The 24,288-nt window shown below is 38.4% G+C and overlaps 1 protein-coding gene across 1 annotated transcript in view; it reads left to right on the plus strand.

The window, feature by feature from the left end:
* The window catches only part of Adam10 (ADAM metallopeptidase domain 10), a 109,215-nt gene that overhangs the window by 33,768 nt on the left and 51,159 nt on the right, over positions 1-24,288 (plus strand). The window contains exons 3-4 of the mRNA XM_036192563.1: positions 11,289-11,407; positions 16,500-16,658. Coding sequence (XP_036048456.1) covers positions 11,289-11,407; positions 16,500-16,658 — 278 coding nt within the window. The remainder of the gene's footprint in view (positions 1-11,288; positions 11,408-16,499; positions 16,659-24,288) is intronic.

Raw genomic sequence — 24,288 nt, forward strand, 5'->3', positions numbered from 1 at the left:
TTCTGGGGATTGAATTAAAGAGTTTGCTTGTGCAAGCCTAATGGGCCAATCTTGAAGGAACTATCTTTATTAATTCTGTGGTGATTGCAGGGATCCAGTTACTTTTGGTTTGGATAATTCTTTCCTTACAGTGTGAAGTACAAACATACTTTGCTTGTCCCTACTAAAGGACAAATGCCTATGTATTTGACTCCCAACTATTTTATGTTTGTTTTTAAAGTTTCACAGATAGTTGAATCTCACCTGTCAGTCTGAGTGACTCTTTGATTTTCTTTATCTTGAAGCCTTGGTGGTCATTTTGCCCAGATTGATATTGGATGACATTCTGAGACATAGATTATAGAGCCTGTTTTACTTCTTTTAGGTTCCTTCTATCGACACATTCTTTTCAAATTTCCCATCGCTGGCTATGGTTTTTCAGTCAATCCTTTGATTTTTGGCTTTTACCAGAAGACCTACATTCTGCCAGTTAGGGCTCACTTATATATATGAAGCAGGGGAACTATAACTTGATATGGTGAGAAGGTCATTGGCTAGCTCGAGATGACTGGTTCAAGTTCAGACTCTGCTTTTATTTGTGTGATATTCATGTTACTCTTCTCTTTGTGAAATTATTAAACTTAAGTGTTTTCTGCTTAATTTGTGGTAATTTTTGTCTTTGTTTTCAGCCTGTAGAGCCCTAGAATTCCTGTGGATGATGCCTGGGGTGCACAGAGCTGATTCTATCTTCTACTTCTGCAAAACTATTCTGCTTATTATTTATGTATATGTATGTGATGCATATTGAGCTTCTAAAAGGTGATTTGAAGAAGGACTTTTCTGTTTAAAAAAATATATACTATTGGGCGAGTGAGATGGCTCAGTAAAGACGCTTATTGCCAACCCTGGTGGTCTGAGTTCAGTCCCTGCAACTGAAGCCAGGAGAGAACAGACTCTCAGAAATGTCTTCTGATACCCACATGTGTACTGTGGCACATGTGTGCACGTGTGTGTGCACACACACTCACAAAAATGAATGATAGAAAATGTAATAAAAAAGCATACTAGTAAAAGTAAATTTAATAATCAGCTCACAATATTTGATGTTCATATTGGCAACTTGCCTTTTTATTTTTAAATTAGCATGTAAAACAATGTTTTTTTTTAAGACTTTGCATGTACACATCATGTGCATTGCTTATATTCACTTCCACAATAGTAATGGAAAGAAAATGTAGATGGAGAGACTCTCTCAAGCATCTTTGTAAGAAGAAAGAGGAAATGAACACCTGGAGACATTAGGCATGTCTTTTGAATATGTTGTGATTTGAATGAGAAATGTCTTCCATAGGTTTATTTATTTGAACACTTGGTCCCAGTTGGTGGCTGTGTTTGGAGAGTTTATGGCCTTCTGTTTTCAGAATTGTTTTGCTGGTCTAGGTCCCTTGCATTCCCATCAGTGTTAGAGTTGCCAAGTCTAGAGTGAAACATGCTATTTTGATGGAGACTGTATCTTTCAATAATTTGGAAAGTTGATGGCTTTTTTAGAAAGAATGCTAAGTCTTGAACTCAGGACCTCACGTCCTAAGCCCACTGTGTGCTAACACACATTCAACCAAACTGTACTCCTCACCCAACAACACTATTTAGTGGTCAAATTCTGAACCTGATACCTCTGTTTATTTAAGTCTTAGTTTCTTTCAACAGGTTTTTTTTTTTTTTTCCTAAACAGCTTTCAATATAGAGACATAATGTGTCTTGTTAAAGTATTTTAAAAAATACTATTGTATAGAGAGCAGAATGACCATCTTTGGGTCATAGCATTTGTGGTGTTTGTTGACCAGTTGAGAGAGAATTAAAAATATGTGATGTTGAGAAAGGCAAGAAGGCTTTTGTTCAGAAGTGTGTTCAGTGCCACACTGTGGAAAGGGGAGGCAAATGTAAGATGGACCAAATCGCCATACTCTTGTTTGGGAGGAAGACAGGTCAGGCCACTGGCTTCTCTTACACAGATACCAATAAGAGCAAAGGCCTCTCCTGGGGAGAGGATACCCTGAGGGAGTATTTAGAGAATCCCAAAAAGTACATCCCTGAAACAAAATGATCTTCACTGGGATTAAGAAAGGAGAAAGGGCAGACTGATAGCTACAATAATAACCTAATGTTAAAAAGGCTACTGACAAGCAATACCACTGCCTTATTTGTTACAAAACAAATGTCTCATGGCTTTTAATGTGCACACACAACAAAATTCAGATTACAAATGGCTAACAATGTTTTTGCTGGACAGTCCTGATTTAAGAAAAATTGACTTGTATGTAGTAAAGTGGATATGGTCTTTTTTAAAATAACAATTCCAGTTGCATAAATACTATCACTACTTTTTCTTTCTCAAGGTAAGATTAGATTTAATTAGTAATGTTCTACTTTCCACAAAGATGTTTAATGGTTTTATACTTAGATTTATATAACTGGGCATATCAATATATTTAAACACTGGGAAAATTCTATCACTGTCTCAGAAACAAGACTCACCTATGTTTCAGTCTGTGTTCACTGGTCTGTTACAGGCAATAGTTAAATGCCAGGAAGCAATTGTCTGTTCTTGACATCATGCCGATTTAATTAAAATTCCCTGTGACCAGGAATGTTGCCTTTACCACCGAAAAGCATGTACTGTAGTTTATGTATAATATAAATAAAGAATATTTGACACTTAAAAAAATACTATTGTAATTGAGCATGGTGTAATTTCCTAGCACTTGGGAGGCAGAGGCAGGTAAGGTTAGCCAGGGCTATATAATGAGACCCTGTCTAGTAAAACAAAACCCCCATTAAAAAAACAGACAGGGCTAGAGAGATGGCGCTGCTCTTAAGAGCACTGACTGTTCATCTAGAGGACCCAGGTTCAATTCCCAGCACTCACATGGCAGCTCATAATTGTCTATAACTCCAGTTCCAGGGGATCTGACACTTTCAAGCCAATGCACATAAAAATAAAGTTAAATAAATTATTTTTAAAAAGATAAAACACATTATCTTTCTCTGTCCCGCTAAATGGAATTGTTTCATAAAGTTCATCTCTTTTGTTTGCTGCTAGATATAAAAACAGGCAGGTGGGGTTTGTTTTGGTCTTGATACTCAGATCCTGTGTCAGTGACTCTGTTAAATTCACTATTTCTGTTAGTGTCCAGTAGATTTCCCTAGGATCACATAGGTAGGTGATTTTTCTGTCATCTACAAATTAAAGCATGCTTATTTCTTTGTTTATACACTGAGTTTATTGTGCTAACTGAGACCTTCATTCAATGTTAAAAAGAACTGGTGAGTGCAAATGTCTTTTTATTCCTACCTTAGGGGTAGAGTCATTGGTCTTTAACACTAAAACTGTATTGGAGATATTTTGTTAGGTTAAGGAAGTTTTGACTCTTCCTTGTTTGCTAAAAATTTTTGTTTTGAGTGGGTGCTGAAAGTTTCAGTTGTTTTTTTCTGCATGTAATGAAATGATTGTGTGGTTTTTCTCTTCTTCAAATACAGTGAATTACATTGATTTTAAAATGTAAATCTACTTTATTTGTGAATAAACTAAATTGATCATGAAATACTCTTATTATTATTATTATTGAAATTTTTTTGTTGTGGTGGTTTTTCGAGACAGAGTTTCTCTGTGTAACAGTCCTGGCTGTCTCAGAACCCGCTTTGCAGACCAGGCTGGCCTCGAACTCACAGAGATCCGCTTGCCTCTGCTTCCTGAGGGCTGGGATTAAAGGCGTGCACCATCCATCCTTTGAAATATTACTTTTATTAAGGTGCTTTTCTGGTTGCTCTGCCCAAACACCTGATAAGAAACAGCTTAAGGGAGAAGAACTCCTGGGCTGTGGTTTGAGGGCATAGTCCATCATGACAGGAGAGACTTGAGCAGGAGTAGCTCAGGACAAGTGATGGCAGGAGCGCCAGGCTGCTTGCACCTCTGCAGACCAGGAAGCAGAGAGTGGCCAGAAGCCGGGCTGGCCTACAGCCCTTAATTACCAAACCCTACAGCCCAAGGATTGCATAACCTCCCCAAACAGTGGCACCAGAAAAGCTGAGGGCGACAGGCACAATTCTCATTCAAACCCCATGACCTTTTTTTTTTTTTTTTTTTTAAATATTGCTTTTTCCTTTTTGGCCTTTCTCTTGTAGTGTGTTTTCTTCTAATTGTGCTAATTGTGCTAATATGCGCCCTCTAATTCTATGGTTCTCAATCTGGGTCTCGTCCCCTTTAGGGATGTGAATGACCCTTTCACAGGGGTCACTTATCTGATATCCTGCATATCAGATATTTGCATTATGATTCATAACAGTGGCAGAATTACAGTTATGAAGTAGCAACGAAATAATTTTATAGTTGGGGGTCACTATAACATGAGGAGCTATATTGAAGGGTCACAGCATTAGGAAGGTTGGGAACCACTGCTCTAATTTTTGAACATGGTTATAATACATATGCAAGAAAATTCTCATCTTCTAGTGTCATCTCTTTTTTCCTCTCATTTCTTTCTCTCTTTGTTTCTTTTTCTCTTTCTTCCTCCCTCGGCCCTTCTCCTGACTCCCTCCCCTTGTCCTCTTATATTGTTCATGATTTTTACAGTTTGGCAGCAGGGGCACAGGTGTGATGACATTTCTCTATATAGCCTAAGCCTGGATGTTAGACGGCCATCATGTCTGGTGCCTTATGTTATTATTTCTTATTCTCATTCATTACCCTCATTCCCACCCCTACTCCTTCCCTCCCTCCCTCCCTCCTTCCTTCCCTCTTTCCCTTCCTTAAAATCAAAAATAAAAGACAGGGTTTCTCTGTAGCTTTGGAGCCTATCCTGGAAGACCAGGCTGGCCTTCAACTCACTGAGTTCTGCCTGTCTCTGACTTCCAAGTGCTGGGATTAAAGGCATGCGCCACCACCAGCCAGCTCCTCTTCTTATTCCTATTCTTCTTCTTACATTATTTTGTGTTTTTGGGTGTTTTGTTTGTATGCCATATTCATGCAGTGCCTTCAGAGGCCTGAAGAGGAGGACCCTGTAACCAGAAGTTTCTCTGGTCCCGGTCCCGTAGCTGCTTATAAAAATAATCACCCAGAGGCTTAATATAATTGCAAATTCTGTGGCCTATTGGCCAGGCTTCTGGCTATCTAATTCTTACAACTTAACTCAGCCCATTTCTGGAGACTCTCCTTTCTCCTTTCACTAGCTCTCTTGGATTTTCCCTCCTGGCTCCATCCTGCCCTGCCATAGGCCAATGCAGCTTTTTTTTTTTTTTAATCAACTAGTCAGAGCAACACATATTTTTAGCGTACAGAAAGGCATCCATAGCAAGACCCCTTGGGACAAGTTACAGATGGTTGTGAACTGCCACATGGGTGGTAGGGATTGAATCTAGGTCTTCTGCAAGGGCAGCTGGTGCTCTTAACCATTAAGTCATTACTTTTTGTTTCTTTTATAGCCTTCAGGACATTTGGCATACATTCTGACACTATGTCTCTCATATAAAATTTTCTCTGCAGAAATGTAGGGGGTTATATACGTGTACATATTCATTCATATCCTTTATTTTTGTTTGTTTGTTGGTTGGTTTTTCGAGACAGGGTTTCTCCATAGTTTTGGAGCCTGTCCTGGATCTCACTCCGTAGACCAGGCTGGCCTTGAACTCACAGAGATCCACCTGCCTCTGCCTCCCGAGTGCTGGGATTAAAGGCGTGCGCCACATATTCTTTATTTTTAAAAAATATAATATTGGCTGGAAATTTGGCTCAGGATAAGAGCACTTGTTCTTGCAGAAGATCCAGGTTTGATTCCCAGCACCAACATGGTGATTCACAACTATCTGTAATTTCACTTCTAGGGGATCCAGTGCCCTCTCTGAATTCTGCAGGTATCAGGCACACACATGGTGCATAGACATACATGCAGGCAAAATATTAAAATACATAAAATAATAAACTAAAAATTGAAAAAATTATACTTAAACTGTGTTAGTTACTTTTATATTGCTATGATAAGACATTACGACTAAGGCAACCTCACTGTTTCAGAGACAGGGACTATGGCAGCAGGCAGGCAAATGCAGGAGCAGTAGCTGAGAGTTCACATGCTTTCCACAAGTAGGAGGCAGAAAGAGCTAACTGGGAATGGCGTGCACTTCTTTTTTTTGGGGGGGGGGCTTCTGAGACAGGGTTTCTCTGTGTAGCCCTGGCTGTCCTGGAACTTGATTTGTAGACCAGGCTGGCCTCGAACTCACAGAGATCTGCCTGCCTCTGCCTCCAGAGTGCTGGGAGGGATTAAAGGCATAAGCAACCACTGCCTGGCAGTGTGCACTTCTGAAATCTGAAAGATCACTCCTAGCGACATACTTTCTTCAATAAGGCCACACCTCCTAATCCTTCACAGTTTCACCAATTGGGCACTGTGTATTCAAATATGAGTCTATGGGGGGCTATTCTCATTCAGGCTACCACCTTTTCTATATTTTTTTATTCCCCCTTTAAAAACTAAATATCTTTGGTTTCATTAAATGTAAGAATATGATTTTTTCCAGGTTTTTTGTTTGTTTTTGATAGCCATTATTTATTTAACTTGATTGGTTCTTTCCAGTCAGTTCTTACTATACACTAGTAGAATGAATACTCTTTTTGGGGTTTGTTTGTTTGTTTGTTTGTTTATTTATTTATTTATTTATTTATTTATTTATTTATTTATAAGGCAGGATCTCTTTATGTTGCCCTGGCTGTCCCGGAACTCACTATGTAGACCAGGCTTGCTTCAAACTCACAAAGATAACTGCCTCTGCCTTCTGAGTGCTGGGATTAGTGCTCCACCACACCCAGCTTCTTAGCATATTTTCTTGTATTAATTAACAGTTTTCTTATTCTTTAGATACCAAGTGAGTATTCAACAATTTGATAATAACTATGTGGAGATAATGTAGACTTCATAGCTTAAGGGCTCAAACCCACAAAAAAGTCCCTTCTCTAACCCTTCAGACACAGTGGTAAATTCTGAGCAATCTTTAGATCTGACCAACCTGCTATAACTAAGGAGTGCTTAACACTTCTTTGTAAAGTTAATTTTCAAGAATGGATCACAGAAAACAGTTTCCTTATTTTTTTTATTAAAAAATACTTCATACAGTGTATTTTGATCATTTTCCCCAATACCTTCCAGATCCTCCCCACTTCCCTAACTCACCCCACTTTTTATATTCTTTTTCTTTCTCTCTTTCAAAAAACAAAAACGAAGAAACACAAACTTCTCAAAATCACAAAAACAAAAACCCAAACATGCCAAAGTCTAGTAAGACAAAAAGAAGTTATAAATAATGTAAAATAAAACAAAAGTCGACAAAATTATCATTGAATTAATTTTGTGTTAGCTAGCTACTCCTGGGTTTGAGGCCTACCCTGAAGGGTGGTTAATCTACCCAGTGAGACAGACTTTTCTCTTTGGCAGTGGGTATCAATTGAAGATAGCATCTTGGTAGGACCCTGTGTCCACTGTAACATGAATCTTAAACAGTCTTATTAATAAAAAAACAAAACAAAACAAAACAAATCAAAACAAAAAAACAACCAAAAACCTCAGTGCCAGCTATTGGGATAAATTCTGAAAGATCAGGGAGACAGAACAAGCCACAGCTAACCTCACCTCACCAACTTCTCAGCTTATCCTATTTCCTCAAACTGGAAGCCTCTGAGTCCTCATCCAAATGGATCTTAGCTGAATTACTGCTAAAAGCCTAAAAGCTTAACAACCTCTAGTTCCTGGTTCTCACACCTTATATAGCTTTCTGCTTCCTGCCATCACTTCCTGGGATTAAAGGCATGTGTCTTTCCCAAGCAAGACATGAGATCTCAAGTGCTGAGGTTAAAGATGTGTATCATCATGCCTGGTGTTTCCAGTGTGGCCTTGAACTCATAGAGATCTGGATGGATCTCTGCCTCTGTAATGCTAGGATTAAAGGAATGTGCTACCATTACCTGACCTCTATGTTTAATGTAGTGGCTGTTCTCTGACCCTCAGATAAGTTTATTGGGATGCATAATATATCAACCACACTTCCCTTTTTTTTTTGTTTAAAATAAAAAAGTTATAACTAATATAAGAAAAAGTATATACAATAAGTATATATAATATATATATATATATTTATTTACAATGTCTAATCCATTAACATTTGACAGATTCAGACAAAAAACTCCATTATATATATTAACAATGCCCAGTCCATTAACATTTGACAAATTTAGACTAAAAATTTCATTACTTACCCTATTTAAAATAAGTAGTTCCGTTTTAAAAGTAGATTCAGTAATCTACCTTTTTATCTTAATATATCCGTATTCTCTCTGTTTTCTGAGTAGATTAAAAAATCCACCTTTTATCCTATCAGTCCACTTCCCCCTCTCACTGCTGGGACACTGTTTGGCTTGAACTGTGCTTGTCTTGTGCATGCCGCCACAGCTGCTCTGAGTTCATATGTGCATCAGTCCTGTTAGGTCTGGAAGATAGAATTTCAGTGGACTTTTCCATTACTTCTGGCTCTTTAAAATCTTTCCATGTCCTCTTTTACATAGATCCTTGAGCCTTGGGTAGATAAGGTTTGATGAAAACATTCCATTTAGGACTGAGTGTCCCCAGAGTCTTTGTGCATATTGTCCATTGTGGGTCTCTGTTAACTCTCATCTACTGCAAGAAGATGTTTCTCTAATGATGATTAAGCAAGGCTCTGATCTATGGGTGTAGCAGTATGTCATTAGGAGTCATTTTATTGCTATTCCTTTAGCAAAATGATACTGGCAGGTTTTCCCCTAGGCCTGTGACATATCTAGTCTCAGGTTTTTGGCCATTTTAGCAGTGCCAGGTATGGGTTACATCTCATGGATTGGGCTTTAAATCCAATCAGAAAGTGGTTGGTTACTCCAATAATATATGTGCCAGTATAGCACCACTCTATCCTGCAGGCAGGTCACTGTTATAGGTCACAGGGTTTGTATCTGGGTGATATTGGTGATTACCTTTCTCCTTTGATAACCTGCAGAATACCTTCCAGTACCATGAATGCTAGTCAGTAGAAATGAAGCTTCTAGTTAGGCGCTAGCTTGTCTCCTTGTTCATTGATATAAGTAAGTGTTGTCTTCAGCAATAAAGCTTTACCATCAGGTTGCCAATAGTCTTGGCAATAGCCTATGAGGTTTGGGGGTTTCAGTGGGGCCCTTTTGGCCAATGACTCAACAAGAGGCAACCCATTCCTGGCACTGGAGGTTTTACTGATAGCATAAGATGTCTAGCTGGGGCATTGTCTCCCTTATTTGGTGACTCATCTATGCATGTATTTTAAGAAGCTTTTATAGTAATAGGATTCCATATGGTTTTCAGTGGTCTTTGTTGTGAGTTATCTTCACGAATTTCCCTTCTCTCCCCTTCTCCCCCATCCCTTTCCCTAATTAACCTTCCTGTTCTACTCTCCCCCTTGTCTCCATAACACTGTATTCTGTTTTCTCTTCTCTGAGACCCTCTCCTCCCTATTAGTCCCTTACTGGGTACCTAACCTCTGTGGTTTTTTGGATTGTAGCACATATATTAAAAGCTTAAAAGTTAATATATACATGTAAGAGAAAATATACAATATTTGTCTTTTTCAGTTTGGGTTACCTCACTTAGGATATTTTTTTTTCTAGCTCCATCCATTTATCTGCAGACTTCACAATTACATTTTTCTTAATGACTGAATAAAATCCATTGTATAAATATACTACATTTTCATTATTCATTCATCAGTTGAAGGACATCTAAGCTATTTCCACTTTCTGGCTATTATGAATAGAGCAGTAATGAACATGGATGAGCAAGTATCTCTGTAGTGGGATGTAGAATCCTTTGGGTATATGCTCAAGAGTGGTATAGCTGGATTTTGAGGTAGATTGATTCCCAGCTTCCAGAGGAACTGCCACACTGATTTCCATAGTGGGCTATATCAGTTTGTACTTGCACCAGCAGTGAATATGTGTTTCTTTCCCCCACACCCATACAAATTTTTACTTATTTACATATAGCCCTGAAGCATGATAAGCAAACACTTGACCTTTTAGCCACACCCTGAGCCCTACAGTTTACTTACTAATTCCAGTTTATTTTAAAGGATACAGCTTGGGAACAGCTAAATGGAAGAGATGCAAAGGACAGATCGGAGCACGAGCTTCCTTGCCCTTATGTCTCACCTCTGCACCACTTACATGTGCTAACCACCTATGGATGCTCACCAGATTTCACTGTCTATGATAATGAAATGACTGAACATGGGACCCTTAAGACAGCTTCAAGTTGGGCTGATCATCAGAAAGACTAAGTGACTAAGGTCTGAAATTCCAGCCCCAAAGATCAGGGATTGTAAATGAATATTGAACTCTGTAAAACCGTTAAGCAGTTTCTGATGAACCTATCCTAAGGCTGTATGGGGGTCCCATGTTCAGTCACCTCTTTATAGACTTTGGTGTGATTAGAATTGGACTCTTTAATAGGGATGAGGACACTCCTACCATTCAGGAGATCCCAGAGTTTTAAGGGTTTTGTCACAGGAAATGGAGATAAAGGCCATTTTGCAGTCTATTGTACTGAAGGTCATTTCATTATGTGCAAGCATGCATAAGAATTCTAGAAGAGGAATCCTTGTACTAGAAACCACTGCCACTGCCACTGCTTCTTTTGATCAGTTTTCCTAAGCAGATATTATACCAATTTATTTGTGTCACAGATGAGTATAATGACTGTGGTGCAAATTTGTGATGTGTTTTAAACAAGATTCCTTCCTGTTCTACTATTCAAAACATGCTTGAGAAGATAAGTTGTAACAGCACACTTTTGTTATAAAGATCAAGGAGTAGAAATTCTGGTGTCTGCAGACTTCTGTAGCAATTATGGAAGAGTTTAGTAATGATAGTTAAGTTGTTGCCATTTATCCACATTTCCTGCAGCTCAAGCATTGTGCTAACTTTGTTATAATCTCTAAAATTCTTAAAACAGTTTCACAAGATAGTCAGAATTTATAATTCAATTTAGTTTTATTATTATAGTCCCACCTGGCCTGGTGGGACTTACACTCACACACACTATCTGTCTGTCGGTTGGTCGGTCTGTCTGTCTGTCTACCTACCTAAATTTTTTTCCCCAAATACACAAACTGTGTGACACATTCCTTGTTTTGTGTACTTTTTTGTAATACTAAAAAAAATCATTTAAGATTTGGATCCTTTTAACTTCTTTTTCTGTCCCAATTTGCAGACAGTTCAACCTACGAATGAAGAGGGACACTTCCCTTTTTAGTGATGAATTTAAAGTAGAAACATCAAATAAAGTACTTGATTATGATACCTCTCATATTTACACTGGACATATTTATGGTAAGTTGGACTTTTATCTGAATTTGATTTTTTTTCTACAAAAGGGAGTATATATTATAAATGTAGGCAGATATTTCAGAAAAGGTTGCATAAATCCTGAGGAGAGGGAAGAAAATGGCAGAGAAAGAATGTCTTGTCATTTGACTCTAGAGCATCAGGAATTTTAGAAGAGTCTCAGATCCTCTTAAGAATCAAGGTTGCACTTCTTCCTGTCATGATCTCGATGTTCCCTGCCTGCAGAACCCCTCCTCTTTCTCATTGATTGGATTCCCAGAGCTCAGCCTGGTGCCTGGCCATGGATCTCTGTATCTGCCTCCATCAGTCACTGGACAAAGGCTCTATGATGATAGTTGGGGTATTTGCTAGACTGGTCACCAGAGTAGACCAGTCCAGGTACCCTCTGTACCACTGCCAGCAAGTCCAAGGTGGTGTCATCCTTGTGGGTTCCTGAGAGCCTCCCCAGAACCCTGCCTCTTCCTTTTCCCATGATGTCCTCATCTATCATGGTATCTCCCTCCCTGCCCTCCCTCTCTGTCCCTGTTCCAACTCTACCCTCCCATTTCCCTATGTTCTCATCCCCTACTCCTCGCCCTCTGCTCCTCCCCCACACCCAGTTCACTCATGTAGATCTCATCCACTTCTCCTTTGCTGGGCCATCCATGTGTACCTCCTAGGGTCTTTCCCTGTTAGCTAGCCTCTCTGTGGGATGCAGTCTGGCCATCCCTTCCCTCACATCTGGTATCCACTTATGATTGAGTACATACCATGTTTGTCCTTCTGAGTCTGGGTTACCTCACTCAGGATAATATTTTCTAGTTCCATCCATTTGACTGCACATTTTGATATTATTGTTTTTTACTGTTGAGTAGTATTGCATTATATATATTTGCCACATGTTCTTTATCCATTCTTCAGTTGAGGGGCATCTAGGTTGTTTCTAGGTTCTTGCTATTACCAATAGTGCTGATATGAACATAGCTGAGCATGTATCCTTGTGGTAAGATTGAGCATTCCTTGGGTATATGCCAGAGATGACCAACCACACTATTAGAGGCCCATGAACTGTAGACTAGTGGCTGTGAAGCCTCCATGGGACTGGACTAGGCTCTCTGGATACAGAAGACGGTTGTTTGGCTTGAACTGTTTGGGGAACACCCAGGCAGGGTGATCAGGATCCATCCCTGGTGCATGGGCAGGCTTTTGGGAATCCGCTACCTGTGGTGTGGCGCCTTGCATAGCTTTGATACAGTGGGAAGGAGCTTGGACCTCCCTAGGCTCAGTGTGCTGGTCTCTGCTAACTCCCCATGGGAGACCTTGAATTGGGGGATGTGGGGATGAGGAGTGGCTTGGAGGGAGGGCTATGAGAAGGGAGGAGGTGGGGTCTGTGGGTGGTATGTAGAGTGAGTAGAAAATTTTTAATAAAGAAAAATGGTAAAAATAATAAAGGCATATGCCACTACAAAAAAACAAATTAATAAATCAATGAAAGAAGAAAAAAAAAAAGAATCAAAGTTGCCAATCTGTTGGCCAGAGACCTTTTCCCTAGAGATCTAGAAAAGACTGAGAAAGCAGTCCACTGGCTCTCTGGTCCCTTGTTCAACTTTGTACCTAAGGATGAGTTCTGGACAGGAGTCATGCACTGAGGAGAAAGAGAAGAGATTGGCATCTGATTCCAGTACTTATCACAAGATAGTCTGGGGGACTCTGTCTCTTGAGAAACCCATACTGTCCTTTCCCTAAGTACTTGTATCCTTAATGCCCCTTGCTCTAATAAACCCTGTTAAAACTTATCTTAATGGATTTCCAACTTTGTTAAAACAAAACCAAAGGAAACCTAAGATGGCCCTGGCTGTCAGTGTACATCCTTCCTACCCAGCCCTCCATAGACTGGCCTACCAGGGCATCAGAGGCACAAGTCCTAGAAGAGATGAGCGCTCCATGCAGAGTCACCTGTCATGTCTGCCTTGCAGCCCGATATTCCCATGCCCAAGGCATATAGGGAATTTTGTGGGTTCTTAAAATTTAATTAATTAGTTTAGTTAAATTAATTAATTTTTTTCTGCTTTCAAAATAAAACCTGAGGAGGTAGAGCAAATTATCTAGGGCAGTGGTCATCTATGGACCCACTTTACATGATGTTTAATAGTGAATTATATGATGTGCCACTTCTGAAATCTATAACACTTTGACTCTTGGTACTTCCAAGTATGAAGAGTTTCCAATTATTTTAGCCTCTTGTTTGTATGTTTTGAGACAATGTCTTGCTCTGTAGTCTAGGCTAGCCTGGAACTAGCAATCCATATAGCTCTGCTTCCTAAGGGATAGGATTGCAGGCATGTACCCCCACATTCAGACTTTTCAAAAAATTTTTAATGGTTTTTTAGAACATTCTAATTTTCCAAGGAAGAAATTAGTGTGACTTCTGAGTTTTATTAAGGAAAAAAAAAAAAAAAAAAAAAAAAAAAGAAAAAAAAAAAAAAAGGAAGGAAGGAAGGAAGTTAAAAAAATTGAAAAGCCTTAAAGGAAACTGGCAGTAGAGGTCATTTTAGCCCAAAACAATCTAACAAAGTCACCTAAGAAAAATTTCCCAGGCCTTCCTTCCTAAAATCCATGTGTTTTCTTGACACTTGCAACAAATAGCTCTTTCCAGTTTAAAAAGTTGCTAGGAAGCACAGGCACGTACTTAGCCCAACAGGAAGTTCATCTGGCAGCAAAGTGGGACAAACAGACAGGGAGGTCATAAAGAGGCTAACATAATTCAGTCTGCTAGGCTATTATAACTCTACATTAATAATTACTAAAGACTGTCCTCAATTACTAAGTCAGAGTGGTCAAAAATTTCCTTCAGTAAATGAGTTAGGTTTTTTTTTTTTTTTGCTCAAAATCATAACATTTTGAAAAGTTAAATGCTTAAAGAAGAGCTTTTAATTTTTTATTATACTAGATAAATGAGGTATTTTTATATTTAACTTACCTATAAACTAACCCAAGTTACTAAATTTTATGAGGTTTTTTTTTGCAGTCTTTTAATTGTAGCCAAAGCAAAGTATTTTCTGGCTGTTTTTAGTGTTCTTTTTTTTTTTTTTTTTTTTCATTGCTTGTCTTGCTGGGCAAACTCTGCCCTTTTTGGTAGGTGATGGTCATAAAAAGTAAAAATATAAGTAAGTTTGTAGAGAAAGATGGGGTGGGTTTGATGGCACATACCTGTGATTCTGGTACTCTGGGGGCATAAGCAAGAGGAGCATGAGTCCAGGACCAGCCAGGTCTACATAGCAAGACAGTCTCAAACAAAACACAAAACAAAGCAAAAACAAAATACAGATCTTATTTTCAGTTTGTGATTAATTGAAAATCAACTAATGTTAATCTGTAACTTAGAAATTGTGAGAGACTGGGTCTTGGGGTATTTCACATGGGTGGAGTATATACTTAGCATGCACTCAAAACTAAAGAAAAGCCTGTGATTTGAGTCCAGTCTTACCTTCCATTTCTCTCTCTCCATTCTCCACTGCCCTCCAGCTTCCTCTTCCTTCCCTGTCCTTTCCTTCCCTCACTTCCCTCCCCCTTCTCTTTCCCCTCCCCGCCCTTCTACTTTCCTCTCCTCTCTTTGCTTTCAGCTGTCTTTCCTCCCTCCCTTTTCTCTCCCTCCCCTCCCTATAATGCTTGGGATTGAGCCCAGGGAAATTAGTTTTTAGTGAGAGATGAATTTTTAAACAGTAAAATTTTGGGTTTTGTTGTTATTGAAGACAAAAGCCTTATGAATAGTGTTCAGGCTGTTTTCAAGTTCTGTCCCAGTCTCATGCCCAGCTTTGACCAACTTCACTTTAAATCTCCTCTTTAAAGGCACTAGCCTGCAGTCTTAGCTACTTGGGAGGTTGAAGTAGGTAGGGGGAGGCTGAGGCCAAGCTGAGCAGCGTCACCAAGATGCTATCTCTAAATGAAACCAGAATGGCTGGTGGTGCTGTAGACATGGCTCAGAGGTAGAATGCTTGCCTAGCACGTGGGAGCTCATGGACTCAGAAACCTCAGAGCAAACAAAGTGCAGCAAAGCAGAACTCTATGCCTCTATGTCATTTAATTTTTGTGCTTCGATTTTGTGACTATGTTTAAATAGAACTAAAAATACTCCCCTTTTTGCTGTTATTTCTCTCATTAGAGAATAGTGAGATAGTATTACAAATCTGTCCAATACCTTTTGTTTTGTTTTGTTTTGTTTTTGAGACAAGGTTTCTGTGTGTAGCTTTGTACCTTTCCTGGAACTTACTCTGTAGCCCAGGCTGTCCTTGAACTCACAGACATCCCGCCTGGCTGTGCCTCTTGAGTGCTGGGATTAAAGGTGTGCGCGACCACCGGCTCCAATACCTTTTTTTTTTTTTTTTTTTTTTTAAAAGACAAAATGTGACTCATCTTCCAGGCTGGCTTAATTCTCAGTATGCAGTTCATTGTCATCTTGATATTGCAGGTTCCTCTTGCCTCAGGTTCCTGAGCACTGGTACTATAGTCATGAGACACTACATCTGGCTTCTTTGTCCAGAGTGTTAAAAAAGATTGTAGAAATGCTTTTGTTTAAATTACTTCTGAACTACTTGGCTCTTTTCTATTTAGAAATACAAATGTAAGATCTATAGGAGGCAATGAGGCCAAAAAACTGTACTGTCAAATTGGAAAGGACCTTTTCACTTGTGGTAAATTAGGAAAAGTTTCAAAAGGTACTTTGAATATCTTTATTCTGGAAATATATAGTTTATTAGAGGATCTGTTTGCTTTTTAAAAGTTTAAGTTAATGTAATGATTATTGAATTACTGCTCTCTGCATATCGGGCACTGTGCTAGATGCTAGGCATATGACTGTCAATATGACAGATGTTTCATTTTCATTGTTGTGTAAGTAATTGTCTATCTGTTTTAATTAAATACTGATTGCTATTCATATCTCAAATTTTATGTGAAAATTAATTTCCCAGTACATTTGTACTCAGGATATTTGTAAAACAACAACAACAACAAACAAAACAAAAGTAAGAATGGCTTTTTTTTTTGGAAGGAGAATGTACAAGTTAAAATTTCAAGAATTTGTTGCTTTTATCAATAGGTGAAGAAGGAAGCTTTAGTCATGGGTCTGTCATTGATGGAAGATTTGAAGGTTTCATCCAGACTCGTGGTGGCACATTTTATATTGAGCCAGCGGAGAGATATATTAAAGACCGAATCCTGCCGTTTCACTCTGTTATTTATCATGAAGATGATATAAGTAAGTACTCACGTTTTCTATCAGGTGGTCTTTGCAAAGGCAAAGGAATCCTTCTAACTATATGGAGACAAGTGTAGCCTGGGCTGTTTCTTTCCTAAGCTTATTCAGATTAAACAACCAGGATTTAATAAATAAAGTCTCCATTTAGTAAATAATGGGTCTGTATGGTGTAGCAGTTGTCAACACAGGCCAGTCATACTCTGTTGGTATAAAACAACTGATTCTGTTTGAACTGTGAGTCAACCAAATCCACTTGAACTGGAAATCTAAGTTCTGATATCAGCCAGTCAGCTTAATTACAATGTCTTATGTCTGTGGCTTGCTGAAATAACAACGTCATATCTTTTTATATCAATTTCTGTCTGAATATTTGTGTAATGTTACAAGATTTTTCTAATTTCTAAATCCACTGAGTACTTTTTTGTAGAATCTTAAAGCAGTGACTTGACTACAGCTTGGTAAGACTCCAGGCTTACTATGAATTTGTTGGGATAATTCTTTTTCTGTGTTTAAGGGTAGAAAATTCATTTAGATTTTATGTTTTAATTCTGTCATTATCTATGTTTCTATGGTTATCCAGTTACGAGAATGTGACATTAAAACATATTCCTGTAGTTTCTATCTATCTTGAGTACTTTTCTTTCTTTTTAATGTAGCTAGGCTAGTTTGCCTGTTCTCCTGACTTGGCACCTTCCTCCTGGTTTCATTTACTTTTCTACAGATAGGAATTTCTTACCAGTATTTCATTCTCATGCTTAGTAATATACTGGCAAATGTGAACTATTTTCCTTTTTTACTCCATTAGCTCTGACAGTTTCTGTACTTCCATGGACCCAACTGCTTGTTGATTCTGATGGTGAACTACTGTGGGAGAATAGCCCAAGTTTACTTAGGGATGTGTTTATAACTGTTGTTGCTTGCTGTCTCTTGGATTTATTAAGGCTGCTTGCTTGTGTTTTTAGTCATCCTTGTTTGATATCTTTCCACTTTACTTCCTGGTATTTCAAGCCTTTATTATTTTTCTTTTGGCTGCCAAGCTACAGTCCTCCTCCTTATGTAGGAATGTGGATTCCTTTGCTCTCCTTTCTGCTGACAGAATTTTCCTTCACTGGGCTTGTGTTTTTCCTTGAAATTTTCTTACTAATTTGCTCTTCTTGCAGTTTTATCTCCACTATTACAATATACCATTCTACAAATACAGGTCCTGTGGGTTTTGCTTCTTTAATATTCAAGTAACACTTATCTGTGAAGTAGACCTTGATAAATTCCTAATAAAATGTTGAAATCTGTTCCCTAGCAAGTATCTTCAGACTCAAGCTAGGCTTTTCTGGATACGGAAATTGAGACGAGTAATTGGACAGGTTACTGTTTCTCCCCATGTTACTGTGACGGCTCTGTTGCATGCGTCACTCTTGCTGTTAGTGTTTTTGCTGTGTTTGTGTGCTGCTGATGACTCCTGGGATGTCTTCTCCTTCCTGCTTTTTCCTCCTGTGGATCTCTGTAGTGTACATATGTTCTATGTTTTTCTTTACATTTCTATTTACCCCTTGTTAGGTCTCATTGTAACTTCTAAATATCGTAAGTTTATGTCAACATTTCTTATTAGACACCAGTAGTGGTATTAAGATGATTTTTCTTATAACTGCTCTGTTAAGTGGAAATGTACTGTTGTCAAGAACATATAGGAAGCAAAAGTTTATAAAAATGTTACGTTAGAATAAAACAAATAGGTTGTGTTATAACATTTTCATACAGTGTATTTTAAACTTTATATTAAAAATAGGGCTGTTGGGACAAGAGAGATAGTTTAGTGGATAAAAGTGATTGCAGCATAAGTGTGAAGACTATCCCATTACCCACACAAAAGCCAGACAGGTGTAACAACAGCATTTGGGAGGTACAGACGGGATCCCCAGAACAAGCTGGCCAGGTAGACTATCCAGAATTGGTGGGCCCTAGGTTCACAAAGAGACTTTGACTCATAAATAAAGTGGAGAGCAATCAGGGAGACACCCAGTATTCAGTTTTGGCTTTGACATACACCTGCACGCATGTGCAACTCCTCCCCTCAAGCATGTCAAACAAAATAGGGAGTTGGACTTGTCTTGCAAACTGTAGTTTACCTCTCCATTCTAGGAAGTGGACAAGTAAGTTAATTTTAATTGACCGTTTACACTCTGGGTGTTGTCGATCCTAAAGAAGCAGCATTAGTAAGAAGGGTAGTTATTGTTTATGTTGCTTGGCACTGTATAAAATTCTTTGTGTGTGTTAATTACTTCATCCTGTGAGGTATAGGCAAACATTATTCCTGCTTTATAGGTGAGGAAAGGAAGACTTGGAATTTTATGTGACTTGTGGACACCATCTTCTGTGCCATGTGCCCATGGGAAGAAACTGGAAATCCTCATTACCTTTTACTGCTAGGATTTCTGGGGCTTTTCTGAAATCTGCACACCTTCTCAAAATTACACATTTTTAAAAAAATACTGTGGATATGTATAAGTGAACTTATATAAAGGTTCTGATCAGAATTTAGCTATACTTTCTAAATACTGTTTTTGGACCTCTTGGCATAAATGTGTAAATCCATGTGGAAAATGATGATGTTGTTCTGGAGAACATTAGGTGATGCTTTTTCAGCAGAAACACTGAGCAGCCCTTCCAGGTGCTTTGATACACACCTGGATGTGATACTGCTCACTACATACAGGTACCACCAGAGAGGTCATCTATGCTTAGTTCTTTATTGTAGCAGTCAAAGACACGCTCCTAGTGTTACAGTTATGACAAGGACAAATACCATTTAGCTCTCGGCCTGCTAGCACAGTTTATTTTGAAGAAACAACAAAACCACTGTCTAGTAAACTCTAATAGTAATTTTGATATGTGTAGATCTTTGGAATACCTGACTGTTTCCCCTTGAAGCCTTCCATGTATTCTGAGGAAAAGGTCCACATCACTTTTTCCTGCTGTACTTTCATAAAAATACTTAAACTCTGAATTTAAAAAAAAAACCCTTTTAATTAAACATAGAAAGCTATGAGAATATGTTTGGTTTATTCTTTTCATTTAGATTTATTGTTTATTATTTATTTCCTGTGTATGGAAATTTGCCTGTGTCTCCTCGGAATGTAGGTGTCCCTGCCCTTCGCACGTGCTAGCTATGGCCATAAGTATCTCTTCTTTTTCTTGTCTTTCAGTCAGAAGGCACATCATTTCATGAACTTCAACATTAAGCTTATTTCAAACTTTGTTTTACCATTTCAAGATGGAGACTTCATTCATGTAGAAACCTTATTTGTGGAGGCTTCAGTATGTTCCTTTTAATACCTTTAAACTATCAGTTAGAAGCTGGATGTAGTGACACATCATGCCTGTCATCTCCGCAGATGCTAGATGGAGGCAGGAAAGTCAGAATTCAAAGTCATCTTCTGTTATGTAGCGAGTTCAAGACCAGCCCAGGCTACATGAAAACATGTCTCAAACAACAAGCAAACAATCTGGAAAGCAAGTAAACAAAAATTAGTTAATTCCATATACTTTTTTGAAATTGTTGGCATAACTGAGTTTCGTTGGTTACTGAAGCTTTCCAGCTCTTTTGTGTCACCATGAGGTGTGGTGTCACTGGGGGAAAGAATTGAATTGGGGATTAGTAGCACTGTTGATATTTTACAATGTCAGATTATAATGTCACTTTTATAACATGAAATTTTGAAAATTGCCTTTAAAGTATTCTAGCCACACTTAGGGCTAGTGTGGAGTTTGGAAGTCTGTTTACATATATTGACTTGTGGCAAGCTAAGATAGACAAGTGATGGGAAATAATGATGTCTGAACTTTGTATGCTAGGGTACTAGTTATCTCTCTACTATACAATTTAATATATTGCTTTTCTTTTGTATTGGTTTTAAATATTGAACGTAGGCACAATAAAAATATTTGGAGCAAATATAAAATTTTAGAGGTTTTTTTTGTTTGTTTTTTGTTTTTTGTTTTTTTTTGGTTTTTTCGAGACAGGGTTTCTCTGTGTAGCTTTGCGACTTTCTGGAACTCGCCTTGGAGACCAGGCTGGCCTCAAACTCACAGACATCCACCTGCCTCTGCCTCCTGAGTGCTGGCATTACAGGCGTGTGCCACCACTGCCCAGCGAGATATTTTTAACTTTCAAAATATTTTATGCTTTCTGATAAATATATGTAATCATAGGCAAGTGTGATGGTTAGTGTTAGTTGTCAACTCGGGTTAGATAGATGGAGGTGCTTTCTTGTTGTGTGTATCCCCTTCCCCAATTCATCTCTGGGAAACATAAATTTCTCAAACCGTTTTACAGGTGGAAAAATTGAGAAAGCCAGGAAAAATGGCAGTTATTTTAAAAATGATAGCTAGTTAGAAATCTAATTTCCTTAAAAATTAGATCAAAAGAAGACAGGTGTATGAGGAACATCTGTAATACCAACACATAAGTGATTTGAGTTATAAAGATTCCAAGTTTGAAATCCAGCCTGTGTTTCATTCCGAGTTCTGGCCACCTGGGCAATAGAACCACACCCTGTCTCAAAAAACAATGAACAATAAAAACAACAAACTACAACACACAAACAAAAAATTAGACTAAAAAAGACTTATTCAGTCAGAAACTATACAAGTAGAACTTGTGAAAATTTTAGATGAAGACCTTTTCTGATTGTTACCATGTATGTCTGTATACATTTTTATCTTTAATTATAAAATAAGGTGTAGCTGCAGTGAACTGTAACACATCATTTCAGAAGCATAAGATGATTAAAACCATTGAAAATCTGTTATAAAACAACTCTAGGAAGTAACATTGAAATTTTTTTCACAATAGTGTTTTACAGTGTTTATTTTGCAAAAAGATTAAATTAGTGGGCGGTGGTGGCTTGCATTCAGGAGCTGAGGCAGGAGGATTGTGAATTTGAGGCCAGACTGGACTACATAATGAGTTCCAGGTCAGCCAGGGCTGTTACACAAAAGAAATTCTGTTTCAAAAAACCAGTGAGACTCTGTCTTGAATAAATAAACAACATCAACAAAAAGAATAGAAATTAATTTATTGCATAATCTAGATATTATAGTTGGATGTAATTTCAAGTGTAGTTTTCAGTACAGTGTGGTGAAATGTTTGTGTATATTTGATTTGTTAGTAAGAAGACTGAATTGAAAAGAATATAAAATTTTACAACGGTGTTCATTTTAAAAATCAGTATTTTCTTTTGGGGTATTGGCAAATAAGTTAATGCAACTCTGGAAGATATTGACACACATTGGTTAAAGCATTCTGTCCATTTCTTTTTTTTAAAGAACAGATACCTTATATGTTCTAGGCAAGTTCTCCTAGATAACTGTTCCAGCCCAGCCTTAATTTTGAATGTGTCTTTTTTAATAGTCTGTAAAAACAGTTAGAAATTTAAAAAACACTTTTTTGGAGAAGCAATTTAGAGATGGTAGATAATTCCTAGTTATTGTTGGTGGGGTGAAGGCCAGCAGGAGGCTATTGAAATAGTGTTTTTGTTGTTTTTATAAAAATATATGTCTGCATAATAGATGCCTTTGAGAAAGAGCTATAGAAACCAGCTGCTGGCTGGAAAATTAAATTCAAACTATCCTGGTTTATGAAAGTACAGGAAATATTGTCTTAATTAAAATGCACTTTGGAGGCGAATTCTCACTTAGCAAAAGAATGTACACCAGGTGTGATGGTACAAACCTTTAACCCTAGCACTCAGGAGGCAGAAGCAGTCAGATTTCTGTGAGTTCAAGGCCAGCCTGGTCTACAAAGTGAGTTCCAGGACAACCAGGGCTGTTACAGAAAAGAAATCCTGTCCAAAAAAAAAAAAAAAAAGCCCCCCCCCCCCCAAAAAAAAAGAAGAAAAAGCTAACTGATATAACTTAAACAATGAGGTTGGAACAAACCAAGGAATCATTAGTTGGCTATAGAAATCCTGGGGATTTGAGTCTTAGGACAAGAGGTCTCCCCTAGACTGTCAGAGAAAAGAGTTTGATTACAGACACTGTTACCTGATTGCAAAAATATTTCTTTTTACTTGGTACCACTTAGGAACTTGAAAAGAGAAAAACCAAACCAAAACAAAAAACCCATTAACCAAACATTGGCTTTGTCTTGGCGGCATCCACTTACTACTGTGGACAGGTGTGCCATTCCAAGTAGTATAGATGGACATAATCAACGGCTTGGAGTATTCCTCATGCATTTCAGTTGTAAGTTTTACAATTCATAGGTTCTGTGTTAGTTTTGTGTTGCTACTTCAGATTAAAAAAAAATAAAACTTTAGAGGAAGGATTTAGTTGTTTTATGTTCTGGGATTTTAGTCAATGGTTTGCTTGCTCTATTGCTTTGGGCCTCTGGTGGCAACAATGAATGTATCATGATGGGGAGTCTGGTGAATACTGTTCACCTTTGTCCTCTGGGAATCCAGAGGAAGAGACAAGAAAGGGTCTAGATCCCATATCTTCATCAGTGCTTGCTTCTAGTGACCTAATTCCTGGTAGGTTTATTCCACTGCCTTTGAGCACAATAGGTAGTCAGGCCTTCAGCAAATACTGCTGCTCCATTAATAGGTATAATGATTATTTTTGTAATTGACATTGTTTGAATGGCTGATCGCTTCTTTGGGTCCTGGTATACAGTGGTGAATACTGCGAAGTTCCATCCTTTTGGACTTCAGAGTCTAGTGATTCTGTTTATAGTTGGTCACAATACAACATTTGTCCTGTTGCTCTGACCTGTAGTTGGAGTTTTCCTGCCTGGCCCAGTCAGGACAAATCTCTCTCACCCGCCAGGCCCACATTCGCTCAGACCCAACCAAGAAAGCACACAGAAACTTATATTGCTTACAAACTGTATGGCCGTGGCAGGCTGCTTGTTATCTACCTTTTCTATCTTAAATTAACCCATTTCTGTTAGTCTAGACTTTGCCACATGGCTTGTGGCTTACCAGTGTCTTTACATGTTGCTTTTCATGGCGGCTGATGGCGGTGTCTCTCTCCAGTCTTTCACCTCCCAGCATTCTCTTCTCTGTTGTCCTGCCTATACTTCCTGCCTGGCCACTGGCCAATCAGAACTTTATTTACACAGAGCGATATCCACAGCACTGACCCCCATGATCCCCTGCCTGCCAGCACTAACCCTTTGTTCCAAAAGCCAGGGTAAGAAAGGACATGCTTGAGTCAGCTCTCTCACCTGTTTCCAGGAAGATGAACATGATGTGTGTACTGCTTTTTCCACCCTGTCCACTGGAACTGAAAAGGAGAAACCTTTGGAGTCTTTCCCTACCTTCACATTCTTCATCCTTTTTTTTCTTGGTCCTTGTTATTTGGGCAACTTTGGAATAAATGGAAGTTTTCTTAGTTAAGGAACATGCCCCGTGATAGGATATCAGTTTTCATATATTATCTGTCTGTGGAGTTATTGTATTTTAAGTTCAGTTCATATTAAGGGTTGCATTATTTGATTGGATTTGTTGATCAATAGCTCTTTACCAGATTTTAGAACTGCTTTTGTCTATTAGAGAGCCATGGTGAAGACCCTAGACCTTAACTGCATAGAGGTGCTGCCCTAATGGTGGTGAAACTGCCAGAGTGAGTGAGT

The sequence above is a fragment of the Onychomys torridus genome, chromosome 7 (genome assembly GCF_903995425.1).
Source record: "Onychomys torridus chromosome 7, mOncTor1.1, whole genome shotgun sequence".
Lineage (NCBI taxonomy): Eukaryota > Metazoa > Chordata > Mammalia > Rodentia > Cricetidae > Onychomys > Onychomys torridus.